Source organism: Aphelocoma coerulescens, chromosome 4A (assembly GCF_041296385.1).
Source record: "Aphelocoma coerulescens isolate FSJ_1873_10779 chromosome 4A, UR_Acoe_1.0, whole genome shotgun sequence".
Lineage (NCBI taxonomy): Eukaryota > Metazoa > Chordata > Aves > Passeriformes > Corvidae > Aphelocoma > Aphelocoma coerulescens.
This window is the reverse complement of record NC_091018.1, coordinates 9,900,826-9,920,109: the sequence shown is the minus strand read 5'-3', so window position 1 is coordinate 9,920,109 and position 19,284 is coordinate 9,900,826. Positions and strand designations below refer to the sequence as shown.

Genomic DNA, 19,284 nt, shown 5'->3' with positions numbered 1-19,284 from the left:
ATCTAAGTTGTAAATGTTATATAAGAGTTTCTAGAGTTATTGTTCTGACATCAAATGGTTATTTTTAGCACATACTTTGCTTTGAAAAAAAAGAAAAATTAGCTGTTTAAATGTTTCAGGCAAAGTATATTAAAGTCTCTTGCTGTATTAGTGGTACAGTCCCCACAAATCTTCAGGAGAATACAGGAGTGCTGTCTGCACAGCTCCAGTGTGGCAATAGCCCCAAAGCATGTGCCATCATTTAGGATTATTTTTATTGTTTGGGGTTTTCTCCTGTAAAAGAACCAAATCCAGCTTCAAACCCAAAGCTACCAATGCAAAGGCAGAATCAGATATGCTTCTAAGACCTGAACACAACTGTCTGCTGTCACATTCTTCTTTACTGACTTAATTAAAGACCACATTGTTACTTGCTTTCAAGCAGTTCAGAAATAAGCTCTGGACAATCCTGAGTTTGGTTTGCTTTTATTTTTTTTTTCTCTGTGCTGTCCTAGCATATTCGGTGCTCAAATTACATGGAAATGCAATATACACCCACTCATCCCTTAGTTGTGGGAATAGTTCAGGATTCCCTTCAAAAGAATTTGAAAACAGTCCAGTATTTTAGTGATTGAAGTCTACATAGTCTATAATTTAACTGTTCTGAAAGATAAATAACTTGTAAGAAACTGCAGAATAAAGTCAGACCATGCTTTTAGTGGCAAGAAGTAGTGAATTGAGATAAAAATAAATATTATGATGACTTTTCCTCACGATTTATTTCAAGGCCTTTAATCAAGACATGCAAGGAACTAATTTTAGGGGGGGCAGGTTTGATACTGATACATTACTAAATTATGAGGAACTTCTAAAATGTATTTGTCTCTCATTCATTGGGTATTTATGAGACTTTTGCTATTTTAAACACCATGATCCTCGGTAATATGTGTAATATGTTGTGGCAAGGTCTTTCTACATTGTTTTACATTAGAAACTATCAATATTATTATTTGCTATTTTTCAGTCACTGTAATAGCACAGAGACCAGATTCAACTTCTTGTCTAGTGTTGGATATGCTGCTTCCTTATTTATCTCAGCGAGGACCACTTGAGGAGGAAGGAATTAATCAGAGGCCAAGACTAAGCAGAGTAGGCAAGAAAATTGAACATCCTGGGTTTTTCTCATTGCCTTCACTTTGGAATGGAAATGAGGAGAGCTCAAAAGCCTTGGCTTTCTGCCCCCTTTTGTCTGTACTCTAGGAGAGTTCATGGGGCAGAAGGACAAATACAGGACATGCAAAAGCTGTTTAATTTCGCCTTTTGAGCTGGATTTTGTGGGTTTGCTTAATACCCTGCCATTTCTCCCCACAAAAGTGGACACAGCTCTGTGCTCCTGTGTGAGCTGCAAGGCTCAGCATATTCTCTCCTTCCAAGCTGGCATCTCAGTTTCCTAGCAAAAAAGATTCAGTACAATAAAAACAAAATTCCCCTCAAAAGTGATTTTAACCAACTCTGTTCTCCATTTGCCTAGATTTATCCCCCAGAGCACATGCAGGCTTTATCATGCAGTGTAGTAAAAGTCCCATGAATTCCCTGTGTTCTCAGAGAGATTAAATAGCTATTATAATAGACTTTTCCATCTATTAGTCCATGACTTCTTGCCAGACAGACATCAGAGATACTGTAAACTGGGAATAGCTTGACATCTGATGTTAATTATTGAAATACAAGGCATGGCGAGGCAAGAATAACCCCCAAAGATATGCAACTAATTTGCTTTTTATCTTGAAAGTGACACAAATGACATACAAGTAATTTTTTCTGACCTAAGTTTTAGAAGCATAAAGATCACAAAAACTTTGTCTCGCCTGTATTAGTTTGACAACTTCTTGCTGTGTTTATCACAGGAGCAAATATCTTCACGACATCTTATCTGAGATGTCATGGCTGTGAGAGTCAAATTGTCATCCTCTGTCTTTTATGGCTAAGTAATATGCCAGGTGGTGTTAGGAGCAATATTACTTTCAGAGGACATTTTGGGATAAAGAGCAATGCTGTTCAAGTTAGTCTCTTGGATCAGATGGAGCTCTGGACTGGTATCCAAGGGGTTTTATCCCATTTTGTCATTGGTTTGCTGAATGACCTTGAACATGCCGCTTCTCTTTTTTAAGCCTCTGTTTCCCCAGCTGTAAAAAATGGATCACTGTGTTTGGATGCATTTGTGAAGTTCTTTGAGTTCTTGTGATATTTCCTAACAAAAGCATCTGAATAGGAAATTTTAACTAACACTACATCCCATTAAAGTATAATGTGAACTCTACAAATAACATGAGAACTCTGTTAGCAGCCATCACAACTCAAAGTGGCTCTTTGCAGCCTGATATGTGCTCCTGGCTTCTTGTGTTATCTTGGGCTTCCTGCAAGCTCAACTCTTTTTCCAGTGATCAAGCTTAGCAGCTCACATCAGCTTGTGCACAGGCTTCAAAAATATAAAACCAAAGCTGTCTAATTTGGCAGGGGACGGACTAGATCCTGCCCAATGGGATACGATTTATCTGTTCTCACAGGCTGTATACAGCATTTGATGCACTCTGCAAATGCAGAAGTTTCAAACTCCACCAGCTCATTGAAAGTTGGTTAAACCTCTGTGTAAAATCACTACACAGTTCCTGTGTAGGAGAATTACATGTATAGCCTCATATGCATTCTGGATTTCAGATGGTTATTTTAGATGGGCAGTAGATGGAGTAAATGAGTAAAGTTAAGTAATAGGTAATGGACAAAATTATTGTTAATATTAATATTCTTAATGTTATGGTGGTTATAATTGGAAGGTGCACCATTTTATGTGGAACTGTACAGTGGATTAGAGAAAATAAAGCTTGGAAAGATCATAACCTTTTTGCCTTTCCTTGCTAATTTTAGATTTGATCTACAAAATAGAACTTGCTGGAGGACTGGGAGCCATCCTTCTTCTGCTTATTTTGCTCGTGACCATCTATAAATGCTACAACATAGAGTTAATGCTGTTCTACAGACAGAACTTTGGAGGAGATGAAGCAGCTGATGGTAAGCAGTTGCACAGGAAACTCAATATATGCAATGAAAATATTTCAGAGAAACAAAGTGGCGAGATTGAAATGAATCCCAAAAGATACCTGCTGCTAGTTTAAACTACTAAGCACCCAACAGTGTAAAGCCCTAAGACTTTCTCCCAAAGCCCCCTGAGATCAATTAATCTTTTCACAAAAATGTGCCTGGGCTGGGCCATGAGCAAAAGGAAGCCAGAAGAATTGTTCATGAATCTGTTACAGAGGTTCACATGTCATGTGTGAACTCACTCCTCAGGGGAACTCTTCACATTTATGTGTCCAGTGCCACATGTTCCCAGGGTCCCTTCTCCTGAGATCCATAATGTATCTGAGCAGCCTTTCACTAGGTGTTCTTCATGAAACATTTTCATTGAATTGCCACCAGGCTTCCAGTGACCTTCTCTGACTAGTGAGAGGTGATTGTTATTGCAAGCGAAAAAAATCACTCGGGTCCCTGTTCAGGCGCCAGGTTCAGCAGGGTGGGGTTCCGAATGCAGGGGAGCTGGCCGAAGTCATGACACAAACACTGATACGATTTGAGCATCACGCCCTATTCCCACGGGACAGCCTCTAAGCAGCGGGGGAGCCGACCAGTGTGTAACTTTGCCAAGGGTTCTCAAGGCTGCCAGGTGTCTTTCAGGCCTGTCTGCAGCTTAATAGTATTTGGGTGCACTTCTTCTGGCTTTAAAGCGGGGCTGCGAAAGATCATCGACCAGGCCTGGGTTGCCCAAAAAGAAAATGGGGGATGTGTAGAGGGATTCCTTGTGGAACAGGGGCATATGATACCCCAGGACAGTCTGGGCAGTCTGGGCACCCCAGGAAGAACCCCTGAAGGGGCCTCAGGCTGCAGACAGGCCTGAAAGACACCTGGCAGCCTTGAGAACCCTTGGCAAAGTTACACACTGGTCGGCTCCCCCGCTGCTTAGAGGCTGTCCCGTGGGAATAGGGCGTGAATCTTTGTAAAGTAGATATAAGTAAGTGTAAGTAAAGATTAAAGGGAGCACGATGCTCAAATCGTATCGGTGTTCGTGTCGTGACTTCGGCTGGCTCCCCTGCACTCGGAACCCCCTCCCCCCGCTAAAGGAAAAAACTAAAATTATGCTTTTTCCATACTCTTAAGATACTGGTACCTAGGACAAAGGGAAGGGTGAAATTATGTGGTTTGGGAAGTACTTTACCTCAAACACTATGGGATTATACCAACATAATATCCCTGGTTCACACGAACCAAAAGTGGTAACTTCCTCCAGCCTGCTTCAACTTACTTATCTTGTGTTTTCAGTGTGAAGCTGCTGCATTTTTACTCATGTAACTTCCTTGGTTCAATCACTTCTTAATTTTTGAAACAATATTATTTTCTGGTTGTTTAGAGGAAGCCCCATGAGTACATAGGGGATTTTATGTGCCTATAAATTTTGAAAACAACCTTTTATTTTTCCAGTGCATGATTGTAGACCTTTCACAGCTTTGTATCTTCTTCTGATCCTTCAGGATGAAAGATGGAGGCAGAATGTTACAGAATTCAAAGCATATATGGGGATGTTTGTTTCTTCTCATGTAGTCTGTAGTGGGATCATACAGAGCTCCCATGAGCACTCAATTGTATAGATGCAATCACAGGGTCATTTTCCACTCATACGTGTATTTCTGTAAAAAAGAAGATTTGGAACTCAACAGATCTGCTTTATTCCGATTTCTAAAAATATCCCACATAAGCAATGTTGGATGCACTCACTTCCTGTGTTGCATGTAGCATTGCTTTTAGAGAAAATGACACTGAGGATTAAGGGATCCATTTAGGAAATGGCTCCAATCAGTGCTGCTTCCAGAGCCCCCACAGCAAGTAGTGGGCAAGTGTGGGCAGCTCCTTCTTCTCTGTCCTGGTACATGAAGCTTGTGAGGAGCGAGCTGAGACTGGGGAGCTGTAACACCAGTGCACGGGCTCCCAGGAGCCCCGAGGGAGCTGGTTCTGTCAACATCTTGCTCACTGACACTGTGAGCTGAGGTGCCTGGAGAGGGCAGCTGTGCCCCCACAGCTGCAGGGGCAGGAGGCTCAGGGACTGCCGGGTCTCACAGTGCTCCGCAGCCAGGGATGTCAGGGCACTGCTGCCTTCGCACAGCTCTCCGACCTTTGCAGGGATGGCCCCTCTGGGATCACTGGCATCTCTTAAAAGGTTTTGGCAGGCTTCCTTGTGGGCAGGGTGGGAGGTTTGGGACAGGCCTCCAAAGCTGGCTGGCCTGTTGACTTCAGAGGAATGTCAGCAAGCCAGGTGGACATCTTCCATCCTTCCCTACAGCCATGGTGACACTAGGCAAATTGCCTCTTACAAATATGTAATTATTCACATGCTTTGACTACAGCTCTGACCCTCATGGGTCTGGCTTTGTGTCAGGAATTATAAGTAACCATCAGTTCAAAGTCATCAAGAGTTATATTTTATTATGATCAGGTGTTTGGGGTTTTTTCAGAAGATATTGATGGATTTTAACTGCTTTAATTATCTTTCATGTACACTATTCTTTACAGATAATTGGTACTCAGAAACCCTCCATTCATGCAGTTTTGTTCTCACAACATTAACTATTTGATTTTTCATTTTCTGTAAATAATGGCAGCTGTACTCTTCCCTGGAGACTGAATTGCTGAAGGTTGACTTTTTCAATATACTATTTTCCATTACTGCAGAGGAATATAAAGAGAAATGTCACTAAGACATGATCCCAGCATGGATCCCCAGCTCTGTAGTGGCTCTTAGCTCCATGTTTCAGAAGCAGAGCTGGAGACAAGCCCCAGTTCTGGGCAGGAGGAGGAGGAGGAGGAAGAGGAAGAGGAGAAGGAGTGTTGCCCTTTATGGGAGTTATTTGTCTCTCTTATGTGATCCTCAAGTATTTCAAATCTCCTGGATCAAGTGACCTCTAAAATTATGATATTGATTTTTAAAACGATGGGATTTTCTGAAAAAAAAAATGCTTTGAGCTGTTTGTATTTGGCATTGTTTTCTGAATAGTCAGTATTCATTTGAATTAAGTCATGTCTTTTTTCACAATTACTTGTGGAAGGAAATATTCCTTGCTCAAAACTTTCCAGGCTCAAAACTTTTCCGAGCTCAAAACTTTAACATAATCCTAGCACTCTTGAGGAATAGAAGTTGAAAGAATTGCATTACAAATATGTAAAGGCTTAAAATAAAAGTTTCCACTTTAGTATTTGTATGAAAATTTTACCCATCATCTTTTCAACTCTGACACATGTCTGACCACATGGAGCAGAGTTACTGCTCAACATGCAGAAGAAAACTGAAAGGATCCATGTGATTTCTGTCTGGAAGCCAGATTATATGTTCCTGTGAAAAGTCCCCATTTTGTTGGGAAATGCTTGGTGGTTTCAAGGCATAATTCAATTTCCCAGTACTCCCCTGTATTCCTTATAGTTGTTCTTGCAAACAGCAGGCTGAACATGATTTGTTTTCTTACAGACAACAAGGAATATGATGCTTATCTTTCATACACCAAAGTGGATCCTGATGCGTTAGATCGTGATAATAATGAAGAGGAGCAGTTTGCACTTGAAATTCTGCCAGATGTTCTAGAAAAGCACTATGGATATAAGCTCTTCATTCCGGATAGGGACCTGATCCCTAGTGGAAGTAAGTATTTCTGACCTTTCAGTTTTATTTCTGTCTGATGTGTCACAAGGACCTGGACTAGGTGATAAGTACTAGATATGGAAAACCTTGGGAAGTGGTTGCAAAGATTGGAAAAGTTTCCTCAGCACTGTGAATTTGAGCTCTCTGTTGGAGCTGTTCTGTTCTCTGTTCCTGCTCTGCTGAAATCAGAGGGAACTGCCACTGATTTCAGTGGAGGCAGGAGCTGGACCTTCCTACAGGGAAGGCTGCAGCACTGCAAGCAATACCAAGTCCAAATGTCTACATCAAACACAGGTAACTAAGCAGGAAATTTTCTAACAGGATTTTATCATCTCTGTTACATGGTTGAAAATGGGATTTTTTTTTCAGTGATTAGTTGTTTATCTACAGCAGCTTTACAAGTAAAAGTCATCTTTTCTATTGTCTTTTGGGTTTTTCCTTAACTTGGAGGTCTCATAAAGATCTAAACAGTTTCCCCATTAATGGTAAAGGTACAATTTCTTCATTAAAATTTTGACTAAGTATTGAATTTCTGAGCAGTGTGGGCATCATGTAAGTCACTGATATTGTGTAAGTAATACTAATTGTTCAGAGGACTGTGTACAGCCCTGTGAGCTGATGCTGTTTTCCATGCTGATAGTGAAATAGAGTTGTCCATTTCAAATCTGTTTTGCTGCCACGCTGAAGACTCAGCAGCACCTTTTGATGTTTCTACCAATGGTCAGTGCTTTCCTAGTGGTAGTTATGACATTTCTTCTACCAGACTGATTTTTGAGCAAGCCAAAAAGACCATGAATCATATCCATTGTGTTGATGAATTTTGAATGCACAGTATGGTTACTGTAATATCACACTTATATGAAGTGCTACCCTTGTGAAAAATCAGCTTTTTTTTTTACAAATTCCATCTCCAAATCACTTTCATAAAAGCAATGGAAGAGAACATGAACTTCTCTCTGTATGTGCTACTGTGTAGGAAACACGAACAACAGAACAAAGCAATGGCTGTAGTGGAGCAGATGTCCCCAAACATGGAACAGCTCGAGCTTAGCTGCATTACAACCTGCCTGCCAAAAGACTTGAAACTGCCGCCTCACTGTGCCAAACCCCAGTGCCTGACCCAAAAGTTTCTTCTCTGGCATTTGAGAGCTCTGGAAACAGAGCTCTGAAGCCTTAACCACAGGGAAAGAGGAGTCAGAGCCTCACCAGAGATCATGCAAAGTCCTGTGCAGGGGGCTTGAATTTATCACATGCATTTACAGCTCCTAGTTCAGAGCTGATTCGCTTTTTCTTTTTGCTCCTGCAAGGTGTAAGTTTGTCTGCCATAGTGACAAATTCCAGAAAGGCAACTTGGCTTATAGCTTTCTTATTTCTTACAGTACAAGCAAGTTATATCAAATTTTTAGATATTATTAAGAGAAAACACATCTTTTTGTGGTAAAAACCACAGAATTGTTGTAACTAGTTGTTTCATATCCAGCAATATAGCAGAGTTATACATAGCAATTATGCAAGTGAACTAAGAAGTTTAAAGTTAACCCTTCAATGATAACTATGCTAAAGCATAGATTAATCTGAAATGAGTTTCTTTTTTCCGATTGTTGTACCGGCCAGCACGGTATTTTATTTTTGTCTATTTTTGTCAGCAAGGCACTCAGCAAATACTTGCCATCACTTTGGGTATTCATTAAACCTCTCCTGAAAATGTAGGGTACCTGAAAATGTCAGTTCTCATTTATGAGCATTCACAGATTTAATCCTTCTTCTTTCCTCTCAAACTCACTTCTTCAGTATTATGAAAAGGCCTGATTCTAATACATGGAGCTTCAAGAACGCCTAATCAGACATAATGACACGGCAGAGTAAAATGCAGAGCTTAAATGAGTGTGATTTGCATACTTTAGCTTTGAAAAAGATATGGGGGAAAGCACTTTATTTCAAGAAGGGCTAGAGTGAGGGTGAGGGGATGGGGAAGGAGGGAAGACTTGGCCTCCTGCATTTGTGAGCTCTCCATGTGCCCTGGAGTAGTGGAACATGGCTGTGTTCTGCCTAATACTCACCACTCTCACAAGGACTTGCAGTGCTTATTGAAGGTAGTGTGATGTGGAATGGACCGGCTAGAAACTTCAGAGGTAAACATAACGTATTTTAGAGTGACTGTCTCAAAAAGTGGCAGATGTGACAAAACCCATAGTTCTCCAGGGTAGATTTCTATAAAAAACTGGGGTGTTGATCACAGCTATCGTTTTATTTTATGAAATATCTCTTCTCACATTTGCTTCACTTCCTCATCTTTCAGTGTAAATTACTTTCATCAATGTAATCGTTTCCCACTCTGCTCTGATGTGTGTCCTTCTCTATCCTGTGTACCTTGGTGTGTGTCACCTCAGTAGTGCAGCCAGGAGCTGTGTACAGCGGGTGCTTCCTGCAATCCCTGCAGTTGTGAGGAGCTGCCACGGGAGGGTGTGCATCATTCGCTTCCTTCTTGGCATGCAGCAGCTTGTACAGCTGCTCCGTGCATTTGAGAGCAGACAAAAAATAGATTTGTTAAATAGTATTTCATTAATTTTCTTGCGCAGTTCTCCAAACAACCTAAAAAGCTGACTTTGGGAAAATTCAGGGACAAGTTTAATTGTGTTTTTTTCCAGCTGGCTCATCGCTAACCTCTGGGGAAAAGCTGTGATGGGCTCTGCATGTCCTTGTGTAGCCGAGGGGGAGATTACAGCCAGATGTGCTGTGGCTGGGACACACCCACCTTCTCCAAAGGGGAAGGCCGAGCTCTGCTTTCAGCTCTGCGCTGGGAACCATCTGGTTCAGGGATGTCCATGGAGCAACTGCTGCTGTCCCCAGGAGAACAGAGGTGGTGGCTGGGGGGACTGAGGCCACCTCTCCACCACTGGGAAGCAGATCCCAGGGTTCAGGACAGACAGGGCTGAGTCATGTTTTGCAGTTGGTTTCTGAGCTCTGCCAGGATGCAAATTTTATCCCAGTGGAGCATTTTGTCCTACTGGGAGGGAGAACCACCATGAAGGATGCCAACGGCCTCAGTGATGCCCATCACACAGTGGCCAGCAAGGACCTTTGTGATGACTCTTGGTGCTGCCTGAGAGCAGTGTGGATGGATCCAACTCCCTGAACTGGCAAGATGGAAAAGAATCCTACATGGCCATGCTGGCTGGGAGGCAAGAGGGGCAACCCAGCAGGGAGTCATGCCAATGTAGACCAAGTTTGTAACCCAGGAACTGAGTTGCATGTTATGGGAAGTACTGTAGTAGCTATTTTTTCTTAAAGATTATTCTTTGGTCTTAACAGAATGAGTGTTCTTCATTCTGTCGAAGCTGACAGCACACACACTTCCCTACCCAGGTAACTTAGGTGTAATTGGACAAGTTAACTTGCATAAGGAGGCTGTGATCCTTGAGAGGCACTTGCAGTTGTTACTGAATTCCTTAGCAGGTCTCATTATTTTCACCCTATTCATTTTCAGAGCTCTTTTAACAAACCTTTTCCCACAACAAAAACTCTCAAGCTCTGTGAGTTTTTCTAATTCAGTGTTAGAAGACCTGAGGAGATTGAGTAGTTGGCAGGGGGTTAAAAGGAAGAGTTATGTTTTCACCTGAGCCATTTTTTGTCTTGCCAAGGATGATGTCTGCAGAGAAAAATATATATTTGCACTTCACTCTTCTAAAATCAGAACTACATCAGAGGAAGGTACTTTTCTCCATGGTTTCTGCAAATTATTTTAAAACCTGGAAGTGAAGAAGTAAAAATTGTCAAGTTAGACTTTTAATACCAGCAATACATATCTATTAGAGCATCATCTAGTTGTTCTCTAAGCATATGTGCATTTGATCTTGACAGGAATGAAAAAACACCAACAATTCACTCCAGCTCAGCCCAGGGTATGAAGATCAGGCAGTGAAGAGAACAACAGTGATAGAATAAAAATATTTATTTACCTGAAAAGAGAGAAGTTCTCAGCACAAGGGGAGAGTGTCTAAAGCATGTGATAAAAAGCACATGACAGTCAATATTGCAGTTTTGGCACTTTGTAGTTTTGTCTGCCCATGTGTGTGGTTTTTGCCTGGTGATTTCCAGCTTCTTGGGTTCCTGCATGAAGAAAACCCAGTTGGACCCTGTGTCTAGGTTTCCCAATGAGCCTTAATTAGGTATAGGAGACCATTTCTTTGGAACAGGAATACAGTATCCAGGTCCACAAACTCCTTCCAGAAGTCCCTGGTTGTCTGCTCTGTATGAATCTTACTTTTAACGTCAGGCATGGGCAGGGTAGCAGGGATACACACAGATGACAGCTGAAAGAGGAAGAAATATGAACAAAAGGCAGAAGGGCTGGCTGTCCTGTAGTGCACTAATCTGCACTTGTTTCTTTATGTTGTACTCATCAGCTGTCCCTCAGCTCATCTGGGGCTTGGGCTCTCTCTGGGAAGGGGCCATTACTCTGCTCTGTGTTTCAGCTGTTCTGGTCCAAGCTAAGATAAGCAAAACATATTTAATAAATAGGAAAAGCAAGACACACAATCATTGGTGTTATAATAAAGTAATCAGACTCAGGGTTTGGGAACTATTCAGTTAGGAAACCAGGACTGAATTACTCTTCTGTAAATAACTTTCTCAAGTGATGGTCACACTGCCAAACACAGAAAGGCTGGTTATTTTCAGAGTGCCAGAAACCAGCCCGCATGGGTTTGATGGTAGATACTCTTTGGTTCTTGTAGTGCTGCAAACCACGTTTTCCAAAAATATCCATAGGACTTTATATGGTTTCTAGTGTTTTTTCCTTCTCCCTCAACTTCTTCTGCAAAGCATCTAAATCTGGTTAGTCAGTCATTTCTTTGTGTAAGCAACTCTGTGCCAATAGTTTTCATTGATTTCCTTGTTCCTAGTCTGCTTGCATACTAGGTTTCCTTCCAGCCTGTGGTTAATGTAGCTCATTCAGGATTCCATAGGCAGTTCCACATGATTTAATTGCAAATGGGATGCATCTCTTGGGATTCTCTTCTTCAGTGCTTCGAACTACAGTTCAGCATCGTTACACGTAGACCGTGTTTGGCAAGGACATACTTGCTGTCCAGTGATATGTCTCCATCACTCAAGGGCAGCCATGCAAAAACAATGTTTGGGTTTGGGTATGACACTTCTTGCTGTCCATTCCTCCTTGGGCGTTGCACTGAACGTGATGCAAGTTACTGATAGAGCCACTCACAATGTAAATTTTTTTTTACCTGTGGGAATTGCTAACATTTTGAGAACAGTTTTGTACCATACTGCCAAATAGTGTTTCAGTGAGGAGGGAATATGGTCAAAATTTAAAATGTGCTTTTTCAGTAAAATCAAGTGGGTTCATTCTAATGCTGACACATTATTTTTACATTCTAATTTATGATAAAATACAGTTCCTGGGACTTAAAAGTGAACAATTCCATACTGACTTTGTCAAGACAATTTTTTTTTCTCCCCTTATCATTGAAGTTGACACGTCCTGCAGCAAAAGTGAAGTTACAGCAAAGTTGTATTTATCTGATGGAAATATGTTGCTCTGGAATTTTACAGTTGATCGTAGTTGGTGACATTATTCATGAAGTCCCCATTCAGTTTTTTTCTTGTAAATGGAACAGAGCCATTGCCCGACAATAATTTCTTAGCTCACTGGAAAGGTGAAAGCAACCCTTTCTCCATCCCACATTGTAAAATAGATTGCTTGGATTTAGTACCTTCTAATGGACTGAACACTTGAGACAGACAGCTGAACCTGTGGTATTTTGGGAAGTCTCCAATTCTGAAGTAAAAGGAGAGCAGATGATTTAGCAATTCAGAGGTTTATGCAGTCAGATTGGTACCACTGGGAAAAATAAAGCTGGAATTTCCAGAGACAGGAATCTGTCTCCCCATGCTTTTCTTCATAGAAGTGTTCAAGTTGTACAAATTTGACATATTGTAGAGTGCACCCAATGGAACCACAGGCTCCAGGAAAATTGTCACCTGCCTTCAGTAGTAGTCCCAAGCTGGAGTTAGTGGGAGTACTAAGTACTTCTGGACCAGATGGCTGGAAATTGGGGGTTCCAGTTTCTTGTAACTCAGTGTACTTTATCCTCAGTGCATCAACAGGTCCCCTGTTCATTGGCCACATCTACTAGTGACCAGCTCCAAATGTGGAATTTGAGGGATCACCTCATGATGGTTTGTGAAGGTGTTCATTAGTCAGCTGAGGACAGAGCTCTAACCTGTAGCAGTACCCGGTAAGGAAGGAGGGCATCCAAAAGAGACATGAGAAGCACAGAGGAGAGAAATGTCCACCTAAGAAAATAGGGAATTTCTCCCATCTTCTTCCCACCCTGTTTGCCCGGAGCGAAGGCTGACGACTTTTTGATTGTGATGGTATGACGGATTATTGCTGGGGTATTGCTATTGAAATGATTGGTGCTGGATATTTGAAGAGACTAAAGTGGAGTGATTTTTTTGTTTGTTTTGTTGGTTTGTGTTTTTTCTCAGTTGGATGCATTTGAATATGCATGGCCATGCTCAGCACTACCCTGGACATACGATACTGCCCAGTATTGTGTCCTGCAGAGAACTGTCTTGTGCATAGCAGTGTTCTGAGTTGTTTGGAGGAGGGATGAATATGTCTCAGGAAAGATGCATGATAGTTTGTTGTTTTACTGTATCTTGCAGATTCAACCTCTAATGATGAAGCTTCCCACCTAAATTCTTTCTTTTTGGGAGCAGAAAGAAAGGAAGAAAATGAAGAGTCTGAGCTGTTGATACATTGGGATAATATCTTTCCATTGTATTGAACATTTCTACCTTTCCTTAAGTTTTGTTTCACCAGTTCTGCTTATCATTTTCTCATTGTTGCTGATTCTCTCCCTGCTCCACTGCCTCTCCCATGGATTTTAATGTTGAATTTTTTTCATTAATGAGTAACTGTTTTACACAGAACAATGTGGGGGTTTTCCTCATAAAGTATTTCAAGAAAAAAAAACAAACCTGTAAATGCTGCATGATTAAATAGTCATAAACCATTAACTAAAAGTCAGGATTGTTGCATAGACATTTGTAATATATGTGTATGTCTTAAATTTTTGTGTGTCTGTGGGATGTTTGCAATTGCCTCTTTTTTCCATTTGTGAAAGAAATTCTTCTTGCTGCTAAGTGGTGAAATAAAACATTGGTAAAGGCAGATTCGATGCTAACTATGCCTTCAGTCTCATGAAAATAAGCTATTTTAGAATGTTCCTGTTGGCCTATTTTGTAGCTATTTACTAGAAGTGGTGTGAATAAGCATGCTGTGGTATGGTGCCTGGGACTATAAAATGAGTCTTGCAGTAACAGATGTTGATTATGTTATTTGTAACTATTGTTCCTGCTGAGGGCAGATGTGTAAGAGAGGTCCTGCCCTGTGCTGAGTAAAGATCTGTTCTGTGCAGCTCTTGTGTCCAAGTCTTCATTTCTAACACGTGCTTCTCCTCTGTTGTCAGGCAGCACATTTCCAGTAGCATGGTCAAGAGGTTCATGTAGTTTAAAAACACAAAGATATCCTGTCTCAAAGCTTGCAGTTATAATGCTGTGAAACTAGTGAACATTTTCTGTCCTTAGTGATTTTGTTCAAGGGATTTAATTTTTCTGGTCTTGACCCAAAACCCATTGAAGTTTGTTGAAGTCTGTTCATTTGAATGGGTTTTGGATCAGGTCTGTAAGTAGATCTCTTTCCCATCCCGTTCCATGTCAGCCCCATGTATTTGGCTTCTCTTCCCTACCATCCCTGGGATAAGTGAAACTCAGGGATCTAAGTCCAATTTCACAAATATTTTGAAGTTCCATAAACTGGCATCATGGACCTTCTAATGGGCTGGCATTTCTGCTTACACTGATTGCTTGCAACTACTTGGCATGCATGAATAAAAGAATTCTACTACTTTCTTTGTCACTGATGTCTGAACAAATAAATACTTCCAATATGTTTAAATTTTCCATTTGTTCCTGTCACTTGTGAAGTTTCTGTTAATACCTTGGGGTACATAGAAGCACAGGTTTGTGATATTAAAACAGACCACCGGGCCACAAAGAATGTTCTTATGCTTTTGTGGTCAATACCTGAAGAAGAAAAAACTGCTGTGATGCTTCTATGCAATAGCACAAGTTCTGCATGTGATGAGGGTTCATTTCTTTTTGAGCTTTTGCAAGTTATGGTTCATACACCCTGCAGCACCCTCATGTCTTTGCATCTGGAACACGGGAACTGCTTCCCAGAGTGTGCTTCCCTCAGCACGGTGTTAATCATAACCAATGTTAATGTTAGAATTTACACAAACATTACATTGGTCTTGACCTATATTTTTTTCACTAAGTGAAATGTGTGTTCCTATTCACTAATGCACCTACACAGCAAGGGTGTTAAGCCATTCTGCTGCAATGAACAGGGAAAAATAGCAAAGCATGGAGGATGTTATTAAGGAGTTTTCTATGTGTACTCCATAAATAGAAATATTTTCTGATACACAATCCTATTTTTGTTGGAGTATATTGAAATGCCCATTGTTTTAAATGGTGTGGATCAGTAAACTGTAGGATTTTGTTATACTTGATTGCAAGCCTGATGTTTTAATACAATAGACTTCTTTATTCTTTACTCTTTCTCTCTTTCTATAATTTGTAGCCTACATTGAAGATCTCACAAGATGTGTTGAGCAAAGCAGAAGACTCATTATCGTGTTAACTCCAGACTATGTTCTCAGGAGAGGATGGAGTATTTTTGAGATGGAAAACAGACTCCATAACATGCTAGTCAGTGGAGAAATCAAAGTTATTTTGATTGAGTGTACTGAATTAAAAGGGAAGGTGAATTATCATGAAGTGGAATCATTAAAGCACACCATCAAACTTCTCTCAGTGGTCAAGTGGAAAGGACCAAAAAGCAGCAAACTGAATTCTAAGTTTTGGAAGCGCCTAGTCTTTGAAATGCCAGGGAGGAAAAAGGAGGTGGTGTCTCGGCATCAGGTCCTGGATTCTGCAGAGCAGGGCCTCTTTGGAGACCTCCAGACTGTGCCCTCTCTTGCCGTCACAGGCACTTCTGCCACGCTGGTGGAGTCGCGGGCGGATTTAACCGATTACCAGCAGGCAGACTCTGTGCACATGAGACACTACTGCAGAGGCTACGAGTACGACGTGTCCGCAGCCACACTGCCCATCGCCTCCATCAGCAACCACCACACGTACTGTAACATCCCCCTGTCGCTCCTCAACGGACAGCTACCTCTGAACAACGCCGCCAAGGACCCCCAGGAGTTCCACAGGAACAACCCCTTGCTACCTTTATCAGCCAAGGAGCTCAGCTTCACCAGTGATATCTGGTAGTGAACATCAGGGCTCTTTAGAGATGCTTTATGGCCGTCATGAAGACAAGACTGTAAAGAACTTTGCCCTAAACCCCATGGGGTGAGAAAACCTATTCGAAGCAGCAGCACACTTGTTTGCTTTTCTACTTGAACTTTTTTGTTTACATTTACAAATTATTGATGAAGGGGGCATTCTTTTGTAACTCAGTAATGTCCTTCCTGTCTTTTAGTGTACAGTTTTATTGCTTCTTTTAAAAGGACGGGGGAGAGAAAAAACTCATCCTGTCACTTTACAGTAGGTTTACAGTCTGGGGTGGATAAAAGGTCACTGTATACAATCTCCAACATCCATATATATTTAAGTAACGGTATTTGAAATACACAGAAGTTGTTGGGTTTTTCATATGGACTTCAGTACAGTTTGAAATTCTAATCATGCTACAGAAATTATTATCTCCTGCACAGACCACGAGGCGTGAATCATCCTGAAAAGGAAGGAAGAGGAAACCTTCCTGGTAACATTGTCTTGCAAATACTTCTTAGAAGATGCCCAACTGAAACAATGCAGATGAAGCTTTATCAATGAAGTGCATAGTAGCAGTTACTACAAAATAAATCACCTGCTCCCATCAGCATCTCTTCATTTTATTATTGAGGGATGTTGTATTCCTAGTCAATGGTTAGCAATGTGGTTTTATTAAACAACTTACTAGAATACTGGAAGATGTTTAGGAGGATTTTAAAAAAAAATTTTCTGTCAACTATAGATTATGTTACAATTTTTTGCAGATTTTTAATGACTTTTTCCAAGTGGTTTAAGTATAAATTTAGCTGTCTAATGGCCAGTTCATTAATATGAAATTTCTTAAGATCTAAGATTTGTAGTAAAGTAATTTTATGTAGTATTTTTTTTCCAAAACCAGTAGTTACAATTTGAAATTAACCTTTTTTTTGTGAGAACATCAGCAATAGAAAAGAAGTACTACAGCAATATTCAGAGATTAAGTGCTAAATTATTCAGGTACTAGTAAGTCTGACTTCTGTTGCAGTGATAATCACCTGAAACAGTTTTCTCTCTTGTTTGTCTACCTGCCAATTTATGTATCTTTTAAATATGGCAGAAGCAGGAATATTTCTGCTGTCTGTGCAACTAGTGAAAAGTGATATTTTTAAGCAACTGGTAACGTTGTTCATTTCACACTTGTGTGAGTGATCCCATCAGTCAAATAGGATACTGTCATTTAGCTCTCTTGAATGGCATTCCTGCTGCTAGTGGATGAGAATTGTTACACAAGTGCTCAGCATCAGGCATTGCTGCTCAGCGAGTACCAGCATGTCTCATGGAGATTTCCATACTCAGCTGGTTAAGGATTGCAGAGTCGGGCAATGGAGACAACTGTATTAAAGGAAAAAAAGCTCCAAATAATGAAGGCAAAATCCAGTTTTGCAGTTTTTGGCATGGCTCTAATTAAAACACAGCAGACACGAGAGTTTTGTCTCAATAAGATCTGCTGGAGCAAGTTCCCAAAAATATTTTTATGGCAGGCAACCCTGCCTGTGCTTCAGTATGTCTTTACCATTGTTTGCTTTGATTGCATGAATAAAAGTTAGCACTCTGCACTCAGCTGCCTGTGGTTTCATCAGCAAACAAGCTCAGTAAATCCTTGACATTTTGCAGTGGTTCCTAAATTGTACCTAAATTGTAAATTGTCAAATGGAAACAAGCACTGACCTAAGACTGAAAAAGTATCCAGAATTGGCTCAAAGGCCATGAAAATTATCTCAAATGTGCAATAATTCATAGAGGTCAGTATTTTTCCATTGCTTCTTTCCCCAGTTCTTTATTCTGTGCCCTCCTTCACCAGTTATTGTCTGTAAGATTTTTCATTAGGTTCTAAATAATACATGTTTCTCTCATTTTTTTCTAATGTTATTATGCATTTGACACTAACACTGAAAATGGAAATCTAAAAAAGATATTAATTTATTACACAGTATAGAACTATAACTTGCTCTTTTGTGAAGTTAAGTTCCAAACATATAGGTGTTTAATAGATGTATTTTTCTACTGAGAAAGAAAGCGATTTTACCTCCATTATAAATATATGTATTTCAACCTCCTTCCAAAAATTTACAAAATTTGCACTGTTTTATAAGTGTTACAGACTGTGTTTACACCGGCTATGTTCTTTAATGCAAAGTGTAATTTAAAAAGAAAAAAAAAAAACAGAAAAACAATCCTAAAAGAAAACCCTGCATGAAAAGAGCTGCATATGTTTAAATGAAAAGCTGTACTTTTCATTATTTTCCTTCCCACATTACTCTAGAATCTGATAATTCACATAGAATGTTCAGTGAGATTTTAAACCTGCTAGTTCTGTATTAAGCATGCAAACAAAAAAAAAAAAGAAAAGAAAAGAAAAAACCATGCAGGTTGGTCTGCTTCTTTTATTTACAAGGATTTAATATAGGTAACAAATTCATTTACCTGATGATAATATGTCTCAGAGCAGTAGTATTCTAAAGCAAAATGCAATCATGTTTGTATTGAGGAAACATGAAAAGAACAGGTTTTCTGTCATTTTGCAAAAGCACAATGTCTGTGTATCGATACCTTTTAGTTATAGATGCCAAGTCACAATCTGCTTTAAGATTTCTGAGTGTATATTGAGTACTGCAACAATACATACATGAATCAGACCTGCCTGTACCCCTCTGCTTTTAGTGTGGGGCTGGGGACCTGAGCCTGGGGGGTCTCTTGTTGACTCAGTTTTGTGTGATACCAGTACAGAATCATAGAACCGTTTAGATTGGGAAAGATCTCTAAAATTATTGGCTCCAACCGTTAACCCAGCACTGCCAAGCTCGCCGCTAACCCATGTCCCCAAGTGCCACAGCCACATGGTTTTTATTTACCTCCAGGGATGGCAACTCCACCACTTGCCTGGGCAGCCTGTGCCAGTCCTTGACAACCCTTTCAGTGAATAAATTTTTCCTAATCCAATCTAAGCCTCCCATGGCACAACTTGAGGCCATTTCTTCGTGTCCTGTTCCTTGTTACTTGGGAGAAGAGACTAAGCCACACCTGGCTACACTCTCCTTTCATGGAGTTGTAGAGAGTGAGAAGGTCCCCCCTGAACCTCCTTTTCTCCAGGCTGAGCCCCCACCGCTCCCTCAGTTGCTCCTCATCAGACTTGTGCTCCAGACCTTTCC

General features: G+C 40.6%; 1 protein-coding gene across 9 annotated transcripts in view; it reads left to right on the top strand.

Annotated features, from left to right (window-relative positions):
- Window positions 1-17,691, top strand: part of IL1RAPL2 (interleukin 1 receptor accessory protein like 2) — a 390,566-nt gene extending 372,875 nt beyond the window's left edge. For all 9 annotated transcript variants that reach the window (XM_069015265.1, XM_069015263.1, XM_069015267.1 and 6 more), the window contains 3 exons: window positions 2,905-3,048; window positions 6,548-6,718; window positions 15,393-17,691. In XM_069015265.1, coding sequence (XP_068871366.1) covers window positions 2,905-3,048; window positions 6,548-6,718; window positions 15,393-16,090 — 1,013 coding nt within the window. In that variant the 3' untranslated portion in view covers window positions 16,091-17,691. The remainder of the gene's footprint in view (window positions 1-2,904; window positions 3,049-6,547; window positions 6,719-15,392) is intronic.
- Window positions 17,692-19,284: the final 1,593 nt, after the last annotated feature.